This window comes from Abramis brama, assembly GCF_963993115.1.
Source record: "Abramis brama genome assembly, chromosome: 11".
Classification (NCBI taxonomy): Eukaryota; Metazoa; Chordata; class Actinopteri; order Cypriniformes; family Leuciscidae; genus Abramis; species Abramis brama.
Window position 1 is genome coordinate 5,999,070 of NC_139973.1, and position 20,491 is coordinate 6,019,560.

Sequence of the window (20,491 nt, forward strand, 5' to 3'; positions counted from 1 at the left end):
CTCTTTTTACTCTCTTCATCATTTAGACCTAATACAACGTACATATTGTTGCAGGGCATCGTGACTAAAAAGAGTTAAATACAAGCATCTATGGAGAGCATCTGTGGCCTGCTGTTGATTACCAGAGAATTAAAAAAACAAACAGAAAATGCATTTACAGTAATACGCTTATGGATATGCAGATGCAAGCTAGGCAAGCCAGAGGGTTTAAACGCAGAAACGCGAAGCTTTTATTTTTATTCCATCACTTACATTGATTCTTCAGTTTGTAATGTTGTCTAAATCGTAGATGTAGTTTTGTAATTCTTGTGGGTGGAGTTTATTCCAAATCAAGTGTTTTATGAAGTTACTCCTTGTTCCACTCCTTTTGTCTCCTGTTTTATGAAGACATAAGCAAATAACCAGAATTTTTTTTTAAGCAAACTTAAAATATTGGACTAGGGCTGGGCGATATAGCCAAAAAAATCATATCTCAGTATTTTTTGGTTAAATGGCGATATACGATGTATATCTCTGTACTTTCTACGTTTTTCTATTTGGATAAAGAAAATCTGTATTTATTCCCAAAAAAAATTCACATCCTGCCCAATGATATCCTACAAACAATGTTGATATTGAAGAATATGGAAACAAATATAGCGAATGTAATGTAGGCTATGCAATATATTATGTGCAAAAAGGTGGTTAAAATCACATTTCATTCTAACATTGTAACATTAAAATCTAAAAACAAAAATAATGCTTTTGTTTTTAAATTGACTAAAAATGAAAATAAAAACAAAAGCACAAACTAATTAAATTAGCCTGCATTTGATTACCCCATTATAATGGTCACTTTCATAAAATACTTGTATGTTTAAAATTCCACATAGACACATCCTAATTTTCATACTATCCATTCTAATTAGTATACAATATTAGAATGATGTTAGAATTAGTTTGTCACAGTCATCGAGTGCGAAATAATGCTAAAGGGATCCAGATAATATACTATTTTAGTGGAATTCACAAGTTGCATCAATGCATTCCTTTTCAGTTAATGTTGCCCATAACCTTTTATGCATTAGAGGAGGAGTTGTTCAAAAATAGCGTCAAACCATGTGAAAATTTGTGTTACCCTCTGACTACTTGTTTTTAAAGTTTCAGGTCCTTTTTGTTTCTCTGTCCATGGAAAGTGTGGTGGTTCTGGTGGAAACTAGTCATCCTGGTTTTGGGATTTTCACCGAATAATGCATATTAATTGACCACTATTCTGAATATGTTCTCTAAAGTCTATATAGTGCAAAAAGAGCATTTAAAGTAATTTTGAGTTTCATACGGACTGAGCACTTTAACTCGGATTAAACATGGTTCTCATGAACCGTCATAACAGTGAAAACATCTGGTCAAGATCTAATCTGTGGCAGATAAACTGGCCCTACTTGTTGTGTGTGTGTGTGTGTGTGCAAAGAGTAAAACAATTATAGAGTCAATTAGACTATGACTAAAAAAACTCAATAATCTTTTTGCAGAACATACTGGTACATCTAGACATTCTGCTGATTCTAGTCTAAAATTGTACAAAGGTGAAGTGAAAATGTTTTCCCGTAGACCATTTTATTTTCTGAAACTGCAGTGCTATTCTTCTGGCATATACATTTTATTTATTTTTTCCTCTTCCGCCTACTTCTGCAGTAGTCGCGTGGCTTAACTTCCTCTTTGGATAAAAACCAAGTGCCACCGAATATCTTCTGCAAACCAAAAGATGCGACGTATTTATGCCCATCCGACTGGAATACGTCTTGATTCTATATTTAAAGGTGTGTTATGAGTCCCAAGAAATTCCTAGCATCAATGCCTCATTTTTTTTTTTTTTCTAAAACTCGTTGAATTCTTGGATTTCCCCCCTTGGCTTTACTTACTGGAGGTGTAAACAGCGTTAGAGCAGCCATGCATGGTATGATAAAGTAGTATTACACAAGGCCTCATATGCCGCTACCTTTATGAGAGCTGTTCTTCTTTTTATTAACAAGTTACACAAGAAAAGGAGGGCAGCCCGACGACACAAACGAAGAAACTGTTAAGCACTGTGACCAAAATACTCTAGTCATGCGGGCGCTCGGTTCAAAAACAGATGACACACACATACAAAGCTGATTGTTGCAACCTTAGAATGTTGGAAAACGATCTGTGTGTTTGTGTTTTATTAGGCTTGGCTAGAAGTGTTTGTGTGATATGTGTGCTCGTCTAAAAAGGAAGTGTGGTTATGAAGTGTGTCAATAGAATGCCTTCTTTCTGCTTTTGGGCTTTAATAATAATTTGTCGTTTTAATGCAGAATCAACCTCAATTAAAATTTTTGTAGCTTAAGTCTTTTGATGTGGCCACTTTTGACTGCTGTCTCTGTTGTTGAAGCTGGAACTCACTGCTCGCAGCTGCAAGCCCACAAGAGTAATATCTTAGTTTAACTGATTGCATGGTGTTATTGCTCACTTTAACAGAATCACATCCTCTCATGAAGGATGAAATAGAAAAAACATTCAACACATACCACATCCAGTTTTTAATAGAGTCTGTGGCTGTTAACCTCTGGCTACAAACAACTAAATTAAGCCAAATCGTTCATAATGCATGCCCAAACTTTATCACTGCTAGTCTCAGTGGATCTTAACATCTTGAGGAAGGCATGCAGTTCTTAATATAACAATAGACAAGGAGAATGCGACTAATTCCAAGAATTACCGCTTTCTTTGAAAGGGACTGTCTTATGTAATGTTAAACAAATGGGTCCTGAGTTAAAGGTTTGACTGTATTAAACCTCATTGTGTAACAGTGCTACTGTCCAATGGAAAAACGGGCTAAAAAACCCATAGGAGGGACAAGAACATCACATACACACTTCTGGGCGACCCAAACGCTACTCATTTTTTCTTCAAAAAGAGTAAGAATTTTGTTAAATATTGAGTAAGCAAAACATTTTTCGTTCTACTTTTTCAGTGAGCTACAAAAACTCATGTCTTTGTATACACATGTCAAGCACACGTTCTGTTCAGTTCATTTTGTGAACAAAATATTACACAATATATACAAAATAAAGGCAGAATCATGCATTATACAAGTTAATTATGGCAAATAAAACAAGAATAATAAATAATACAATTCATTAATTAATAATAAATAAGTAATTTTGGCAAATGAGACAAAGAAAAACATTTATTTTACACAATAAAATTCTCTGAAATGAAATCAGAATGTAGGGATGCACGATATATCGGCCACCTTATCGGTATCGGCTGATATGTTCATTTTTAATGTTATCGTTATCGGCCTGGTAAGAAAATTTGGCTGATATATTAAAGCCGATAAATAATGGATTATTTCCTTCAGCTGAAACACTTCAGATGTGCACTGTTCACCATGATGGTTTTGAATTGCTTGAAATATGATTGAAATCACTTCAAAGCAGGAAAATACAGTAAAGTGAAACAAGTCTGTCATATCGGCTACGTAAAATTATCATGAGATGAGAACATTATAATTGTGTGTTTGGGGCATGGTTTTTAATGGTGAGACTTTTGTTTTTGTAATCAGGCTCTCAAAATTATCTAAAACTTTGGATTTAGATTTATCGGCCGATATATCGGTTATCGGCTTTCAAATATAAAGAAATATTGGTATCGGCCAAAATTTTCATATCGGTGCATCCCTTCCATTGAGAAAGCTGTTGGAGCCAGAATTAAAGTTGTTGTTGCACCACATCTCAGTATCTTTCTCTTTCTTTCTTTCTTTCTTTCTTTCTTTCTTTCTTTCTTTCTTTCTTTCTTTCTTTCTTTCTTTCTTTCTTTCTTTCTTTCTTTCTTTCTTATTCTTGTATAGCACAGTTTAATACAACACAGGTTGCCCAAAGTGCATTACAATCACAAACGACATCAGTACATAAAGTAAATATATGTAAATAAAAAAATATATGTAGAAAATAAATAGAAAACAAGACATAAAACAGACACAGTTGCAATCGAACCCCCTTCAAGGAAGATCACCCACAGCGTTTAAAAGATGTAATTTTAACCTCAATTTGAAGTAGATAGTAGATAGTGAAAAGTATGTCAGAGCAAATGTGGCCACAGAAATATTATCTGATATAGTGGTGCAGGAATGACGTCACTTTGTAGGCCAGTCGGCGGTTAGCATCACACTGGTTCCCTCAACAAAAACCCAATAGGATTTTTCCATAGCCTTTTGGATTATCGCAAAAAAACAGTTACATGACAAAGTTTATGACAGTTACATATTTTGTCCATCAAAATCACTTTCACAGATGAACACAACTTTTATGAATTTTAAAGCCTGAATGTAGTCGCCAGAAGTAAAAAGCTAAAGGTGGGCTGTAAACAAACTACACCATGGTCGCTTGACTTCAACATCACCATCACTAGCTTTCGAAAACATTTTCCCAGAAATTTTGAGTTAGACTAGTTTATAAAAGCTCAATTATAAGCATAATGAGCCTGTAAAAGCGGACTGAGCTTTCCTTTTCAGCATGATGACGTTTAATCTCCCCGTACCATTTAGCTACTTGTTAGCATTAGCAACCACCTTATTCAAGACACGTAACAGCTTTAAAAAATCACGAGTGGGGTAACACTGATGTATTTTATGTCATAGAATAAAACGTGAAAGTGTCTTGAGCTTGTTGAGCCTTATTTCAGCCATTAAAAAAACACTTTGACTTCAGGACGATGGAACCGGAAGTGCTAAAATGCTAACTCTCTTCCGCGTACAAAGTGAAGTCATACCTGCACCACTCTATATTGGTCTATCCTTACTGGACTCCTTAAATGGATTTTATTTAAGCCTTTATTCACATATAAAGCAATAATAGGAGAATGAACAAAAATGAACCTCATTGGTTGAGCTTCCGTTTACCACAGCATGAATGTTTATATGTGAATAAAAGCTTAAATTTGGGAATGTCAACTGTAAAAAAAAAAATATTTACCATAAATAATACGATAGTAACATTTTTGGTTGTACAGATTTCACTTAAATTTACAGTAAAACATTTATTTCATTAACTGATATAATGTTAATATACCAACCTATACTAATATCTGTTTTGTACCTGTATAACACACTGACAACAACCATAAACAGATGGTGATGAGAAAGTCACATGACGAATCAAAGATCATCACAAGCAGCTTTTCCACTAGGTAGTAAATACACAGTGTAATTCACACAAATATTAAACACCATCATGCTAACCGACATGACATAAAAAATGCAATAAACATTTAATTTAACAACATTAGATGTACCATAAAACCCTAATGCACATAACTGATTAGAAAAAACTAAGAAACCGTTATTTCAACGAAAATACATCAAATGTGAAGTATCACGCAGGGAATTATGGGAATGTCAATTTACTGTAAATTATGCACTTTCAAAATCTAAATTGAAGAGTATTTTATTGTAAAATTACATCAAATGTAAGGTTTGATCTATTACAGTTTTCACTGTATATAGTAAGGAAACTTACTGTTAACCTATTAACAGGTTTTTACATTTGTACAGTCTTTTACCATTAAAATTACAATCATTTTAGTCTGCTGGACATCAAATATTAGAGAAATGCTGCCACCGTCTGGTGATAGATCACCCAAACCTAAGAATTATTATCAGTTTATCATGCATCCTTATTTAAAGGTGATAACTTTGGTTTAGTCTCAGAATGGAATTTAATTGGGTGTCCACTGAAGAACTTAAACTGAAGATGGTGGCGTGTGTTGATTTTTAACTTTTAATACAACCTCACTGTAAAACCAGACTTTGTTTCCAAATGAGTCTGTTTAGTCTCTGCTCCCGAACACCACACAAAGATTAAGGGATCAAAAATAGACCACAGTGTGTCGAAAAATAGCTCAATGAAACGTCATTTTCCAATTCGGTCACTGCCATAAAGTAGTTTATCTCATGTGTTGACATCACAATGATTCTTTGGTTTACTCTCTGGTTATCATGTCACTATTTAAAGCCTTTGTTTTGAACAATATAAATATATTTGAAAAATCTATGACTTAAAGTTGAAGTATGACTTAAGGCACCAGATACATGTTTGGCTTTAGGCTGTTACTATAGCTTGAATGAAATGTCAGTGCCTTGTCTTTTCTTTTATTAGCTGAAGGAAAATAATAATAAAAAAACAGCTCTGTATCTCTAGACTATAATTCACACCTAATGCATGGGGTGTATACACAAACCAATTTATAAAGTATAAATAAGGTTTATTGCCAGATATATGCAAGTGTATATTTTCTTTCTAGCATGTCTGATGAATGTAATGTGTAATATTTACACAGAAAAAGTAATACTCTGCATATGCTCAGACTAATTTTTATTAAAATCATTTTGGAGAAAAACCTGAATTAGACTATTTTATTAAGTTTTAATTTAGATTGTAGCCATTGTTTTAAACCCCTAAGAAGTCCTTGCTATCCTGGGGTGCGTTTCCCGAAAGCATCGTTGGCCAACTATATGGTCGCAAGTTCATCGCAATGTCCATTGAACTCTATTGGTAACGAGGGAACTTGCGACCATAGTTGGCTAACGATTCTTTCGGGAAACGCACCCCTGTTTAGTCTAATGAATGTTGTCATTAATTGTCAGAATAGAAGATATATATGGTGGTGTCATAGATTGTTTTAGTATTTCTGTATTAATATTTGTATTAATAAATACAAAATAGTATTTATTTTGGTTTGTTGATTCAGAATTTCATATATTGCACAAGTAAATCTTCACAAAGGGTATTTAACGTTTTCAGTTAGAAATGGAAAATCTAAATACTGATGTATGAAGCTTTTAATTGTAATAAAAGCACTTTAATCCATGTAAATGAACATGAGTTTGGACACCTTTGGTTGTGACAAGGCTTTGCAACAGGTTTTACTTCTGGTTGCATATTGTTGCAATCATGCTTAAATCAGTGGCTGTAAAATACACCTTCCAATTGTTTGCACAATATTAAGAAAATTACCCTAACTAACGTATTCTCTCTTTTGTGCTCCTATGAGCAATTACATTTTTAATTAACATTCACTGAAATAGGAAGTCCTCAGTTTTATGTATGGACACATTTTAACAATGGACGAACACTTCAATTCAAACATTCTTTTTGTAATTTCTAAACGCTGACTAATTAAATATTAATCATTTTTTTACGTTGAAAGAAGAGCAGTGAATTAAAAACATTCAGACCCCCCAAAAATGAAAATAATTTTGAAAATATGTTATTTATTTATAAAATGCCACTGATTACAACAATTACAGCAAACATATTATGTTTACGTTTTAGTACACGTTCAGTAAGTGCTGCGTGCGATTTTATAATTGTTTGAATCACTAAGAAGAACCGAGTCATTCGTTTGGGAATCATAACGCACTAGTCGCGCTGTATGTTAGTGATTCAATACAAAGAACCGACTCATAAGAGTCATCCTTTCGGGAACCGAACTACACTGGTCAGAGTATTTAAATACCGTTTCATCCGCCTCGGATGCACAATGCACGTTCAAGAACCATTATTCATTAACAATTATTATTCGCCACCGGCATTTTTTTTTAACGGAAACAGTTCTCGGTTCCCAATCCTATGCAAGATGCGCACATTTACATAATTTAAAGGTGAAGCTGTGGTTCAGAAACGTATCCATTAAACATAAGAGTATATCGCACTGCCCACATATAACCAGCGATAACTGTAAATAGTAGTCAAAGATGGATCGGGTGAATCGCGAACTTTATCACGTATGATTCATGTCTTCAAAGAGGGCGCCTTTTCTCCGCAGAATCGCCGCTTGCTGACGTTTTCTGGCTGTCATGTGATTAGCCCGTACTCAGGGTTCAATGAGAGCTGTTTGCCCCACCCATCTCTTCAACGCTCTCTCTATCTCAATGTACAATTCACTGAGAAAAGGAAATAATCGCTAAAAATACACCCTCGAAAAGGATTCATTCGCCACAATTGGGGATTCAACGCGCTCCGTCCGTAGGGGATCCATCGTTGTCGTTGTGGTTTCGGATTTATCTTCACGTATCCAAATGCACATGATCTACCACCCGAATTCAAGAGGGATACAAAGCGTAGCCTGACAGCGGACTCGGACTGCGATAACCGGTGAAATATCGACGTAATCGGTCACATTTGCATCTGCGGTTGTAAGAACCGTTAAGGATCGCCGCTCGCGTCAAAGCAAAGCCTACGGATGTGAGCAGAAATTCAAATTACAGTAACGTTAACGGAGAAGACGGCGAAGGGCCTCGTTTGATTTGGACAAGCCGAAAAAAAGCGATCAGTCACCATAAGCAGAACAGGAGGGAAAATAGCGTCAATCTGAGGGGAAATTTTCAGCAGCACCACCGTATTTTTCCTCGCAGACAAACGTCGTTTCGTAACGGAGTTAAAAGGTTCATGTCGGCCACGGCGCTGGGCGGAATGATCCACATGCCGTCATTTTGGTGGAAATATTTATTTTTTTAATTTGTAGCCACCCTTTCTATCTCGTTCTGCCCGTGTCGTTGCATCGGCGAACGGATTCGACAGCAAGATACCGAAAAGAATCGCGTTTTGTGGAGCTATTCATGATTTTAATAGGAGTCGGTCGTTATATCGGGACACCGACCATGGATTCGCCACGGGAAATGTGCTAAATCGCCGTCGTGGGAAAGCCGAAATCCTTCATGTAACGTCGAAGGCTTCGCTGGATGCACATCCATACACAAATCTCATATTTTATAGCAGCAAGCGCTCGACAGGACTCGGCCGTCTGTAGGCTGGCCTAGTGTGTTTTCACCAGCACCTATTCTCGCCAATACTAGTCACCCATAGCTTTCATATTTCCCCGTGCTCTCCCCTGCCCGTATCAACTATAAATCCAGGGGGAGTCATGTGCATACAAGTATAAATGTCCCGGTTTTCCATCAAAGTGTTCTGATCGGAGGCCAATCAAGGAATTTGGATCATTTATTCATACGGTAGATTCACCTCCCCCCCACCACCCCACCCCAAAACTTTTCTTGGGTTTTCGGGAAAATGGGTTGTTTGGGCAACAGTAAAACTGAGGACCAGCGAAATGAGGAGAAGGCCCAGAGAGAAGCTAACAAAAAGATAGAGAAACAGCTCCAGAAAGACAAACAGATCTACAGAGCAACTCATCGACTACTACTGTTAGGTAGGTTGGTCTGAAAGCTGAGGTTCTTCTGTCACTCACACTTGCTGGACTGAGGCGTGTGACGTCACCGGGGTCTGTCACACGTAGCGTTTTGTGTGAATTTGATTCATTTGTTCGAGTAAGTGATGTATGTGCACGCGCTTCGATTGGGATTCCTGTGCCGTAGTAGTGGACACCTCAGGGCTTAGGGCTGGAGGCCTGTGGTGCTTCATCTAACACCACTCAATCTCTCCATTCATTCCCATCTGATTTGTGTTCAATACGGTTTGCATTATGGAAATGTTTGGTCTCACATGATTTTATAATTCACTTACAACTATCTCGTAGAGATGTATGCAAAAACACATTGCATGTTTCTTCAGGCCTGTGTTCACGAGTTTAGGATTGCTTCTACTAAAGTAACAATGTGCCTGAGATAGAAATAAAATAACTATGTAAACACTTCTGAATTAAGTTGTTTGGGAGATTAGTGCATCACTTTTTGATATGCTTGTATATCTCAAGACAATTAGAATTATTCTGACATTTTATATGGAGGGTTGTTTGCATAGTTCTTCTGTTTTATGTTTTAACATTCTGGGCATCCCCAAAATGATAATGATATTTCCCCTTTATAATTTTACACTTTGAACTTGAAACAGAAACTGATTAGATCAGTTAATAATTTCTCTCTTATGCTTTGAACATTCATATCTTAGATTAGTAATAGACCGTTGTATTAACCAGACGATTAATAGAAATGGTAGTTTCGCTTATTGTCATTTCCAAAATCTACTGATAGATGAGACACATTTTGTTTTGTTTTTACTTTTTTTTGTGTGAATTGAGTAAATACTGGAAAAAAATTAGCTTTATTAATCTGTAGTGTGTTTATATCAGCATTATTTCGACCACCCTGTTCCTCTCGATATTGGCCCATTGAAAAACCCATGTTGGTCTAACACTACTTGCCTTGCTACCTTGAATCTGATATAATCAGCAGGCATTTCAATTTCATAGACTTTTCGTAGCCAGGCATGAAAATGTTTTAACATTGGTTTGATTTGATTTAGTCTCCGTTTAAGAGACGGGTCTGGTCTTACTTTGATAAAACTCAGTTCTCCAACAACCTATTTGTTTAGCATGCTTGAGCTATACACATGGCTACCCTGTTCTGAATCAAAATCCCATGTATTCAACATAGCGAAGCTCTCTAAATCATAATGTCTGGTATTTAAGTGAGGAAACGGGTATATATCTAGATACCCATGATTGAAGTGTGTCGTAATGATATATGATTTAGGGATGTGTACCAGTGTAATTGGAGCACAGAAGTGCAATTCCTGTATGCAAACAGGCCTATTTGACACAATTGGTGCCTGGTAACAGAATGTTGTGATAAAGAGGATCTCGTCATGCATCTGAACTGAAAGCCTAAATCTGAGGTGTTTTGGTGCCTGTGCTTCACATCCACAGGGGAGAAGCTAACTCTCTTTTCATATTTAGCACTTGGAAACTCAGGCAACTGTGCGCTATTGACCATAAATTGTAGAATCATTCAGCTTTGTCAGTGTTTGACAACTGTGGCTCTAAGAGAAAATAGGTGGTGTTTCTAGACAGTTCTTTAACATTATTTGATTTGATGGATAGCTACCAGTTACTTCTTAGTTTAGGTTTACTTGAATTGATTGGTGATATTGGAGTATTCACAGTTTAAGGAAATATCAATCAATGAGTGAAGCATCTTTCTGAAATCTTGTGTGATATGAAACATGGAAGCAGTATTCATAAAGCATGTGGTTATTTAAAAACCTTAAACTGGCGACATTTTATTTGCATAGTAATGGACAAAGTTATGATATTCCACATAAAAGGGGTTTATTAATATGATTGTTATGATGGCATTATTAATGACAATAATATAATTCATAAACTGTTTGTTCTTTGGATTTTAGTTGGAATTTTCTGTTTAGTTTGTCTTATAAAAGAAATGCTACTGTGAAATTGAATGAATTATTCCTGTTGAATCAGGTGATATCTGACTCCCCCTCTTCCCACATCCTTTGTGATTTATATCTTTCTTTTGCTCATCTCTCAGGGGCTGGAGAATCGGGGAAAAGCACCATAGTCAAACAGATGCGCATTTTACATGTCAATGGCTTCAATGCTGAGTAAGTATGGCTTTCACATCTACGTACTTTTTGATTCCGCTTAAGTTAAACTCAAGACTAGTTTTTTATTGCGTCCATAACCATAGCATACAGTCAAGTATGAAATAGAGCATAAACAAACCCTGTATCATTCATCATGTCATTTTGTTGGCAACGTCGCCTTGGTGTAATGTTTTTCGGTGATGGTCTCATTCCTCCTTTTGAAGATTTGGGATGATGTTGAAATTCAAATCATTGTGGTTAAGGTGTGCCTTATGTTATTGTGTTGTTCTCTTGATGTATTTCAGAGTGAGATATGTATAACCTTAGTGTACATCTATTTATTGTGAAATGCAGTGCTTTTTGTTTCATCATAGGACTTCTTATTAATGTACTATGGATATTGCTCACTGAAAATCCCATTATAATTAAATGCTGACTTTATTTCAATAAGTAGTTTACTATCTAGAAATGCTTGGATGGTCTAAAACCAGTTTTGATATTACCTTTTGTAAAGTTGCTATAATCCACTAGTACACTAATCTACTCCTCGATCAGTGTAATAGAGGTGTGCAAAAATACTACAGAGGCTACAGATTTAAGACAAACTAAATAATAGATGCATGAATTAGTCGATAGTAAAAGTTTTTGACAACAAGTTATTATTTGATGACTAAAAATCAGGAAAAGTCAGGAAAACTGATTTATTAATGCTAGGGCTTGGCGGTATATGCTGTGTAATGTTAGATATTTTGTTCTACCATGTATGCTGTGGTAGATATATTTGTGCATGATATACAAATCATGTACTAATACATAATTTACATGCATTTAATATGGTATTCAGTATGTATGGTCACGTGTTTGTATTTTTGCTCATTTATAACAACTTGCAGCCATTGCAGCTCATCCAATAAGAATTTAGAGTCTGAACCGTCAGTTTTATAATATTAGTTATATTAAGACTTAATATTAAGTCTTTCGTTTTTATTTCCAGTGTTTTATAATGTGAGACTTATTCCTTTTGCATCCATTATAACGAAGAAAGTAGAAAGAGAAAGTAATTAATAGCAATAAAGCACCTTAATTTGTAAAGCAGGCCATTTAATTCAATGGATTATCCAAACATAGACTTCAACTCATAATATATAAAACCATTTTTGTTGAATTTCCAGCAAAAATAAATTTGTTGTGATGTATTACAATGATATGAAATGATTCATACTGTGATTTAAAAAAAAAAAAGTTGTAACGTCCAACCCTAAGTAGTATTAAGTTAATTCATACCATTTATGACATTAGGCCTGGTTTCACAGACAGGGTTAGGCCTTAGTTTAATAAGGACATTTAAGTAGCTTTTCTAAACATGCCTTAGAAAAAAAACATTACTGCTGTGCATCTTGAGACAAAACAATGGCACTGACATATTTTAAGATACGCCAGTGCAAGTTGCTTTCAGTTTAAACATGCATTTTAGTCCAGGACTAAGCTAAAGCCTTGTCTGTGAAACCGGGGGTAAAGCTATTTTATTACGTGTTACGTTGCCTAAAAATGAATTGATCTGAAGTAACCAAGCGTTATTGTTTTTACAGAGAGAAAAAACAGAAAATTCAAGACATCAAGAATAATATAAAAGAAGCTATAGAGGTAAGTGTTGAAGGTTCTTGAGTTTAACTCGTAATCTCAACATGTACGAATGTGAACTCAACTGAAACTCTGACTGTCTTTGTTCCTTTACAGACTATTGTGACGGCAATGTCCATGTTGGTACCTCCAGTTCAGTTAGCCTGTCAAGCAAATAAGTTTCGAATTGATTACATCCTCAACTTAGCCAATCAGAAGGACTTTGAGTTTACAACGGTGAGTAGAAAGGTATTGTCACCCCATCACCCCAGAGTCTTTGCACCGTCTCAGTGTTACGTTCCTCCTTTTTCAGCTGAACAGACGTATTAGTTATAAAAAACATGACTTTTTTTAAAAATTAATGACAGATCAAGTTTAAATTTAGAAAAGGCAAAGAAGTGTGTGAGAACTGTATGTATGTACATCTACAAAATAAGTGTTACATGCATCTAGTTTCTGGCTAATTGTCGTGGATCTTGTCAGACCGTACAAGTTTGTTTTGACTGTTCTCCTCGGTCGTATTGCCGTGTGTGATTTGTGCAATTTTAATTAGCAGTGATTCTTTGCTTGGGGACAACACATTGGTGAATTGAAAAAGCACCCCACCTGAGGGAAATGTGGGTGTGTGTACGTGTGACTCTCGGGTATAATGGCGTGGCGTTCATTACGACTGATTACTTGTAATAACCTCTAAACTCTCCCTTAAGAGGGCCTCACCTGAGCCACACACCTTGTCACCCAGGACCTCCCTGCTCCCTCATCACCTCGACAGGTGCTCTGTGTCTAGGGAAAGGGCAGTGGAGAGCCGCCCTGACCTGCGCCAATGGGCCTGCTCAAGATTTAATTACGGGTGACTCAAACTTGGTGGCCCTATAGACTTAAAAATAGAGAACACAAACAGCTCATCTGCTGGTTTAGACAAGGTTTTAAATAATTAGCTACATCATTACATGAACATTACTTTAATTATTAGCTTATGAATACAATGGATTGGAATTTTTGACACCTAAAAACTGGATACGTCACCGGATCGTCTGGATAACTGCGTGATTCTGAGTTGATCGCTAACTGTTAAACTTCAGAATTGAATGCAGGAAGTGGCTGTAGTTTTAGCGTTACTACAAAGAAGATAGTGCCCCACCCTCTCTCTCTCTCTCTCTCTCTCTCTCCCTCGGTGGCCCCAGGGCCCGCTGGGAACCAGTCTGACTGGTTGATTGTGTTGCAAGCAAGAGACAAAAATAAAAAGCAAAGCAATTATTGACATTTATAACTCAGTCATGTCATTTTAGGATATAAAGTCCCATTGAAGTTTGTAAATGACTGCTATTTTAACACTGTTGCATGGCTGAGTTGTAATATTTCCATTAAAAAATAAGCTTGCTGCAAAGCTATCGAGCTAGGAGGAAACTGGTGAAGAGTATTAGCATAAGGACAGAGAGAAAAACAGATGTAGATGAGATGAATAAAAATAACGCACACAAAATGCTTTAGCATTACTCATGCTAGGGCTGGGCAAAATAGCTATAATGTGTTTTTTTTTTTGTTGCCATTTCATTGTAAATCTCAATAATGTTTTTTTTAGTAAGAGGATCTGTCATTTTACCAAACAACCACTTTTGCCAAGTGCATTCAAAAAGTTTAATGTTAGAAACACCAGTAAAAACTGTTGAAATACTCAAAAGTAGTACTTATCCATTTTCATTTATATAATAATGCAGAACAGTTTTAGCCTACATATATATTTTGCTGTTATATTTAATGCCACATGTAGATTCTCATTAACATTTTTGAATGATGGAAACAAAAAGTTTAATCATAAATAGCATGATACAAAAATTCAGATACCCACAAAATAAATGTTTATGGTAAGAGCAGTGAGAGTTGGTGGGTGGCGTGATTCTCAAGTGTGTGGCTCTGGTCCTACATGTTTAACAGTGTAGTGGCACTACTTTATGTTAAAGGAGTTGTGCCAAAGTGAATGCTGCCATTTCCAAACACACAAACAAAGATCAAGCGAGACAAAGTCCTGTTCCCTATTTAGGACCACGGTGTTGCTCTTCCTTTGTCCCTGCTCGTTGCGCTGTTCAGGTTCGTGCCATTATGGGCACTACATATAAACAGCTTTAAAAGGTGGAAAAGCTGTCTGTGTCCTGCTTTTATTGGAAGTTCTTTCATTTCAAATGCTCATTCATATTTCACCACCACATCTGAATCGCAGTGGGTGGTCAGAACCGTTTAGTTCTGTCTTGAACTCTTCTATAAATGTGGCTTTTGTTATACATGAGGTGCGTATGTTGTTTGGTGATCTTTATGCATGTTATCCGAAAGAAGAAAGCAGAAGAGCTTAACTGATGCGTATAATGTTAACATCCACCTCCACTATTGTCCTCTACAGCTTGAAAAATGAAGTAATTTAATTTGGCTTTATTTTTTGTCTTTAAAGCAGAGGTTCTCAAAGTGGGGTCCGTGACCCATAGCCAGAGGGTCAGCAAAATAATTTGCTATACCATATTTTCTGGACTACAAGTCACATTTTTATCATCTGAAACATGTTGCAATTTATATTCCAAAGTGACTTATATAATGCATTTAATGTCAAATAATCAAAATGTAGACTTTTTTTATTTTTTTATTTTTTTTTGGCGTTTTTGCCTTTTATTAGGATAGGACAGTGGCTAGACAGGAAGTGAGGTAAAAGAGAGGGGGGGCATGATCGGGAAAGGTCCACGAGCCGGGACTCGAACTCGGGTTGCCCGAAGCACAGCGGCGCTACATGTTGGCGCACTTGCCCACGAGGCTATCGGCGCCGACCAAAACTTAGACTTTTTATAATTAGGCACTTAAAGGTTTCTAGATATATTTCTCATGTCTGTGCGTCAAGTAATCGCAGTGTTTTGGTTATTTTTTGTGACGTGCTCCAGAAAGATGTTTAAACTGAGACAGCTGAAAGCGCATCCTGTTTGTTTTCTTTATTTTACAATAGCATGACATTTTGTAGTTATATTGAATATACACAAATAAAAATACACTTTACTGTTTTAAATTATGTCTTGCTCTTATCTGTATGATCATAAATGACAGAGTATTAAGTTATTTCCGCTGCTATGAGGAAAGTGATCGCGTCGATGCCCCACGCGCACACACATCATGCAGACTGTTCATTATCAAAATAAAATCCAGTAAATTAAACACAATAAGTTATTCTGCTTAATTTAATTTGTCGATAATGTTGTACAATATGAAGGCTGTGCCGGTCAGTCATCCCCCTACTGTCGACTTGCTGTTATTCAAAACTTATTTCTCCGCTTATTTCTTGTCTGAAGTACAAAGCCTTCTTTACGTATATAATAATTTAGCATCCAGGTGTTACATCACAAATATGGAAACATTTGGACCGAATGAGAGGTGCGCAAGCCCAACGCCAGTTGCGATTCAAATAAATCAGTTTTTTGTTGAATGTCACTATAATTTATTTTTTACTTTATACTTATATTTTTAATTCTTGTTTTGTTCTGAATACCATTAATTTAAAGGATAGTTTGTGGAGTTAGGGGAAGTAAAAAAGGCCTACATGTTAATAGTGTTAATAGGGTTTATAATGTTTAGCGTTTCATTTTATCTTTCGGCATTTTACAATATTTCCTAATGTAGGCTAATAATAAAAAGTGATTTTTACACCGATGCGACTTGTGTATGTTTTTCTCTCAACAATGCAAGTTTGACTTGCGATAAATATATATACGGTAAATTAGTGTTGTCAAAAGACCCGGTACTTCGGTACCAAGTCGGTACTAAAAAAACGTAAACGTCACGGTACCAAGTTTTCTTAAGTACCGGTGGTACCGAGGACCCGTTCAAACCCGGTTCCTTGATGCGCATGCACTGAGCGCGTGCTGTTGCGCGTCCTCTTTATTAAAGCGCTGAGACACACACACGCGCATTGCGCGTGGCAAGCGCGCTCATAATGTAAGAGACGCCGGCGCGACCACAACATTGCCCAACATCAAATGGCAAACGTAATGCAAGCGGAACGAAACTGCTCGTTATTGTGTGGTTGAAGGACCGTTTATCAGTTTGGACCAGTGCAGCGCGAGCCGATCGTGATCATGCGACACTGTTACTACACAGCGCTAAGAGATCCAATAAAGAAAGCATTTGAATTCGCCACAGAAGTAATAACATCGCTGCGAGATCTAGTGAGAAACATTCACATTTCTCCGTTATTAACGGATCAAACAGCGCTGATGTGGAAACCAGGAAGAAACATTGTGCCATGAATGAACTATCTAGTGTCCACAGATCAGCAACATTCACCATGGATTTACTGTAGTAACACTAACTGCAACCATGGAAGTTTGGCAGGAATAGTAGGCATAATGCCTTCAAGTAACATTACGTCAGTTTTATTTTGATATTATGAATACAATTGATGCCCTCAAATGTTAATCTGAACTAAAATAAACCTTTGTTTATAACTACTACAATATTACATTTCATTTTTTCCAAGGAGCTGTTTTGTTTTATATGCTCCTAAGAAGAGTCAATTATAGCTCTAGAATTGCTCAAAGTAAAAAAAATCATACTTTATGATTTTAGTTTTAATAAAATTAAATCAAGGAAATTTCCCTGGCATTTCTTTCTTTTTGCTGTATCAAAAACGTACCGAACCGAACCGTGACACAAGTGTATCATATATATCGAACCAAACCGTGAATTTTGTGAACCATTACACCCCTAGTAATCATGTAAATTTCCTGCACCTGTCATAGACGTCCAAATGACGTCCAAAAAATTACCCAGTTCAAAGGTCTAATGTTGAACGTCAATATGACGTCCAAGTTGGGTCATGGTTGGACGTCCAAATAGTGGACCTAGTTTGGACGTCGAATAGATGTCCAGAATTGGTCATGGACCGACGGACCCAATATAGACATGATCTGCACGTCTATCCGACGTCCAATGTTTAGTGGGTAGTTCCATATAAGTTCATGGATAATTTGTTGTTTTGTCGTTAGTGAAAATCAATATTGACCTTGTATTTGAAAAAGGATCCTCATACTGTATAAAAACAATACTAATTCAGACTAAGTTCATTCGCATTCGGAGATTGACTATTTTTGAAACGGTGCGAACTGCGCTCTCCATGATGACGAGGAAGTATCAGCAAATAACTTATTGATTTCTAGCCCTTTGGTACCGAGAACCGTGGATTTTCACTGGTATTGGTACCGAATACTGACATTTTGGTACCGTGACAACACTACGGTAAATTATAAAATTCTGCTGTATTATTAAAAAGTGCATAGGATGGAGACCATTTGCACTAATAATAAAAAAAGAAAAAGCATGTTGTGTTAATTATTCCCACCCACATTAACTTTGACATTAACTTAAAGGGATAGTTCACCCAAAAATGAAAATTCAGTCATTGATTACTCACCCTCATGTCGTTCCAAACCCATAAGACTTTCGTTCATTTTCGGAACACAAATGAAGATCTTTTTGATGAAATCTGAGAGCTTTCACTTTCACGCAACTGACACTTTGATGCTTCAAAAATTTCGTCAAGAGATCGTAAAACTAATCTAAGTCCAAAATGTCTGGAATTTCTGTCAACGGAGGGACGGAAAGCTCTCACATTTCATAAAAAATATCTTCATTTGTGTTCTGAAGACGAACAAAAGTATTACGGGTTTTAAAAGGCATGAGGGTGAGTAATTAATGACAGAATTTTTGTTTTTGGATGAACTATCCCTGAGTTTAAGTTAGTCCTATTTTTAAGTTAGGATCCCTGGCCCCAAAAAGTTTAGGAACCCCTGCTTTAAAGCACACTTCTTCATCTTTTAAGACCTTGTTTATTTCCTTGTGGCCTTCAGTGTTCATTACAAGGTGATGAAATCCTAAATCAGAAACAGGATTTTTCCTTTGGTTTACATTTAAATCGGGTTGGGAATCAAGAATTCCCCCCCCCCCCCCGAAAACTCATGTACTCGTGATGTATTCACAGACATGACATTCCTCATTAGAATTTTTTAGTTTTTTTGTCCCTAGTCCCTGGAATTTCTTTTTTATTTGTTATTGTTCTGTTAAAATCTGAAATTTTTAATAAATAAAAAAATACAATTTGACTTTTTTTTTTAAATGAAAAATGATGTGGCCAAACTACAGAGGTGTAAAAGATTTGCCTGGATTACGACAGCTGGTTTATGGGTTTGTCCTCTCTTCCACTTGTCTTCCCAACAGGAATTTTATGAACACACAAAGACCCTGTGGCAGGATGAAGGGGTGAGAGCTTGCTTCGAAAGATCCAACGAATATCAACTGATCGACTGCGCACAGTAGTGAGTATTCTGATTCTTTTGAATGCTGGGTTTGAATTGCTTTTTAATTGTGCCAGAATTATTAGTATTTGAAAGCTAAATGAGAGCAATTTTAACCAAGCTGATTCGCATTGGAATATACATGTAATAGTTGGTCAGATTGGTTGCACTCGACTCTCTTGACTTGATGTGAAATTGTTTGTGTGACTTTCTTAGCGCACGTTGCATGTATCGGACTGATTTATGCATTCAAGAGGGAGGGAAATAGAAATGTGACTAGGGCAGTGACAGAACGTGAAAAAGAGAGACTGATGAGTGCTAGACCGATAGACGCTTTTAGAAGACATGGAGGAATGAATGTTGAACATGGTTGGGTGTACATTGAAAGGTTTCCTGCATTGTGGCGCATATGTGTGCGTGCATGTGTCCTGTCTTCTCCCACATCCACTGGTGGTTGTTGTGGATCAGACGCTGTCCTGAGCCGTTTAGACCGGAAGTGCCCCCCCCCCCCCCACACACACACTTATGTAAACGTAGCGCAGAGAGAGAGAGAGAGCTATTTTTAACTCTCTGGTTCACTCACTCGCAGCAGAAGGAGACGCTTTGAGAGACAGAGAAGATCCGCAAGTATTGCAAATAATGCATCTCTCCTTTTGAAGGAGAAAAATGAGCTTGAAGTGATAATGGTGGCTTCTTGCGAGGGTTTGGAGGGCAACTCCCATCTCCCAGACTGCAAAGAGGGACGGAGGAGAATGACGGTGCTGTTTCAAGCGCGCACAAGCACGTACTCGCGTTCAGCAAGAAAACTAGCGTCGTCAACTGCTCGTCCTGTTATGAGCTCATTTTTCTGTCTGAGCGTTTTCAAGGCTCTTCCTGTCACATGGCCATGTGTCCATATTGAACGTGTGCGTGTGTGTGTGTATGCGTTAGAGTTTTCATTCATCTCTGTTTCTTTGTACGTTCAAGCTGCAGCGGTATTGTGGGCTCAATAATGTTATCATTGATGCGGAGACAAACAAAAAAATCGCAACAAAAAGCAAGGGAAGAATAAAGACTTCTCACAGATTTTGTTCATCCCGCAACATTTCTTTTCCCCCTCTCCTTACTAGTTCTTCCTGCATCTGCTAGTAGCGTCACTGCAGTCACAGAAAATGGCTGAGATAGAAAAAAAACAAAGAGAATAGTTTCATTAGTGTTATGCTATATATT

General features: G+C 36.8%; 1 protein-coding gene across 2 annotated transcripts in view; it reads left to right on the top strand.

The window, feature by feature from the left end:
* Nucleotides 1-20,491, top strand: part of gnas (GNAS complex locus) — a 35,895-nt gene that overhangs the window by 1,235 nt on the left and 14,169 nt on the right. The window contains exons 1-5 of one of the 2 annotated variants that reach the window (XM_084128166.1): nucleotides 7,878-9,210; nucleotides 11,288-11,360; nucleotides 12,932-12,986; nucleotides 13,080-13,199; nucleotides 19,206-19,303. In XM_084128166.1, the coding sequence (XP_083984292.1) occupies nucleotides 9,072-9,210; nucleotides 11,288-11,360; nucleotides 12,932-12,986; nucleotides 13,080-13,199; nucleotides 19,206-19,303 (485 nt within the window). In that variant the 5' untranslated portion in view covers nucleotides 7,878-9,071. Of the gene's footprint in view, nucleotides 1-7,877; nucleotides 9,211-11,287; nucleotides 11,361-12,931; nucleotides 12,987-13,079; nucleotides 13,200-19,205; nucleotides 19,304-20,491 lie in introns of those variants that run through there. The other variant, XM_084128165.1, reaches the window with a different exon arrangement.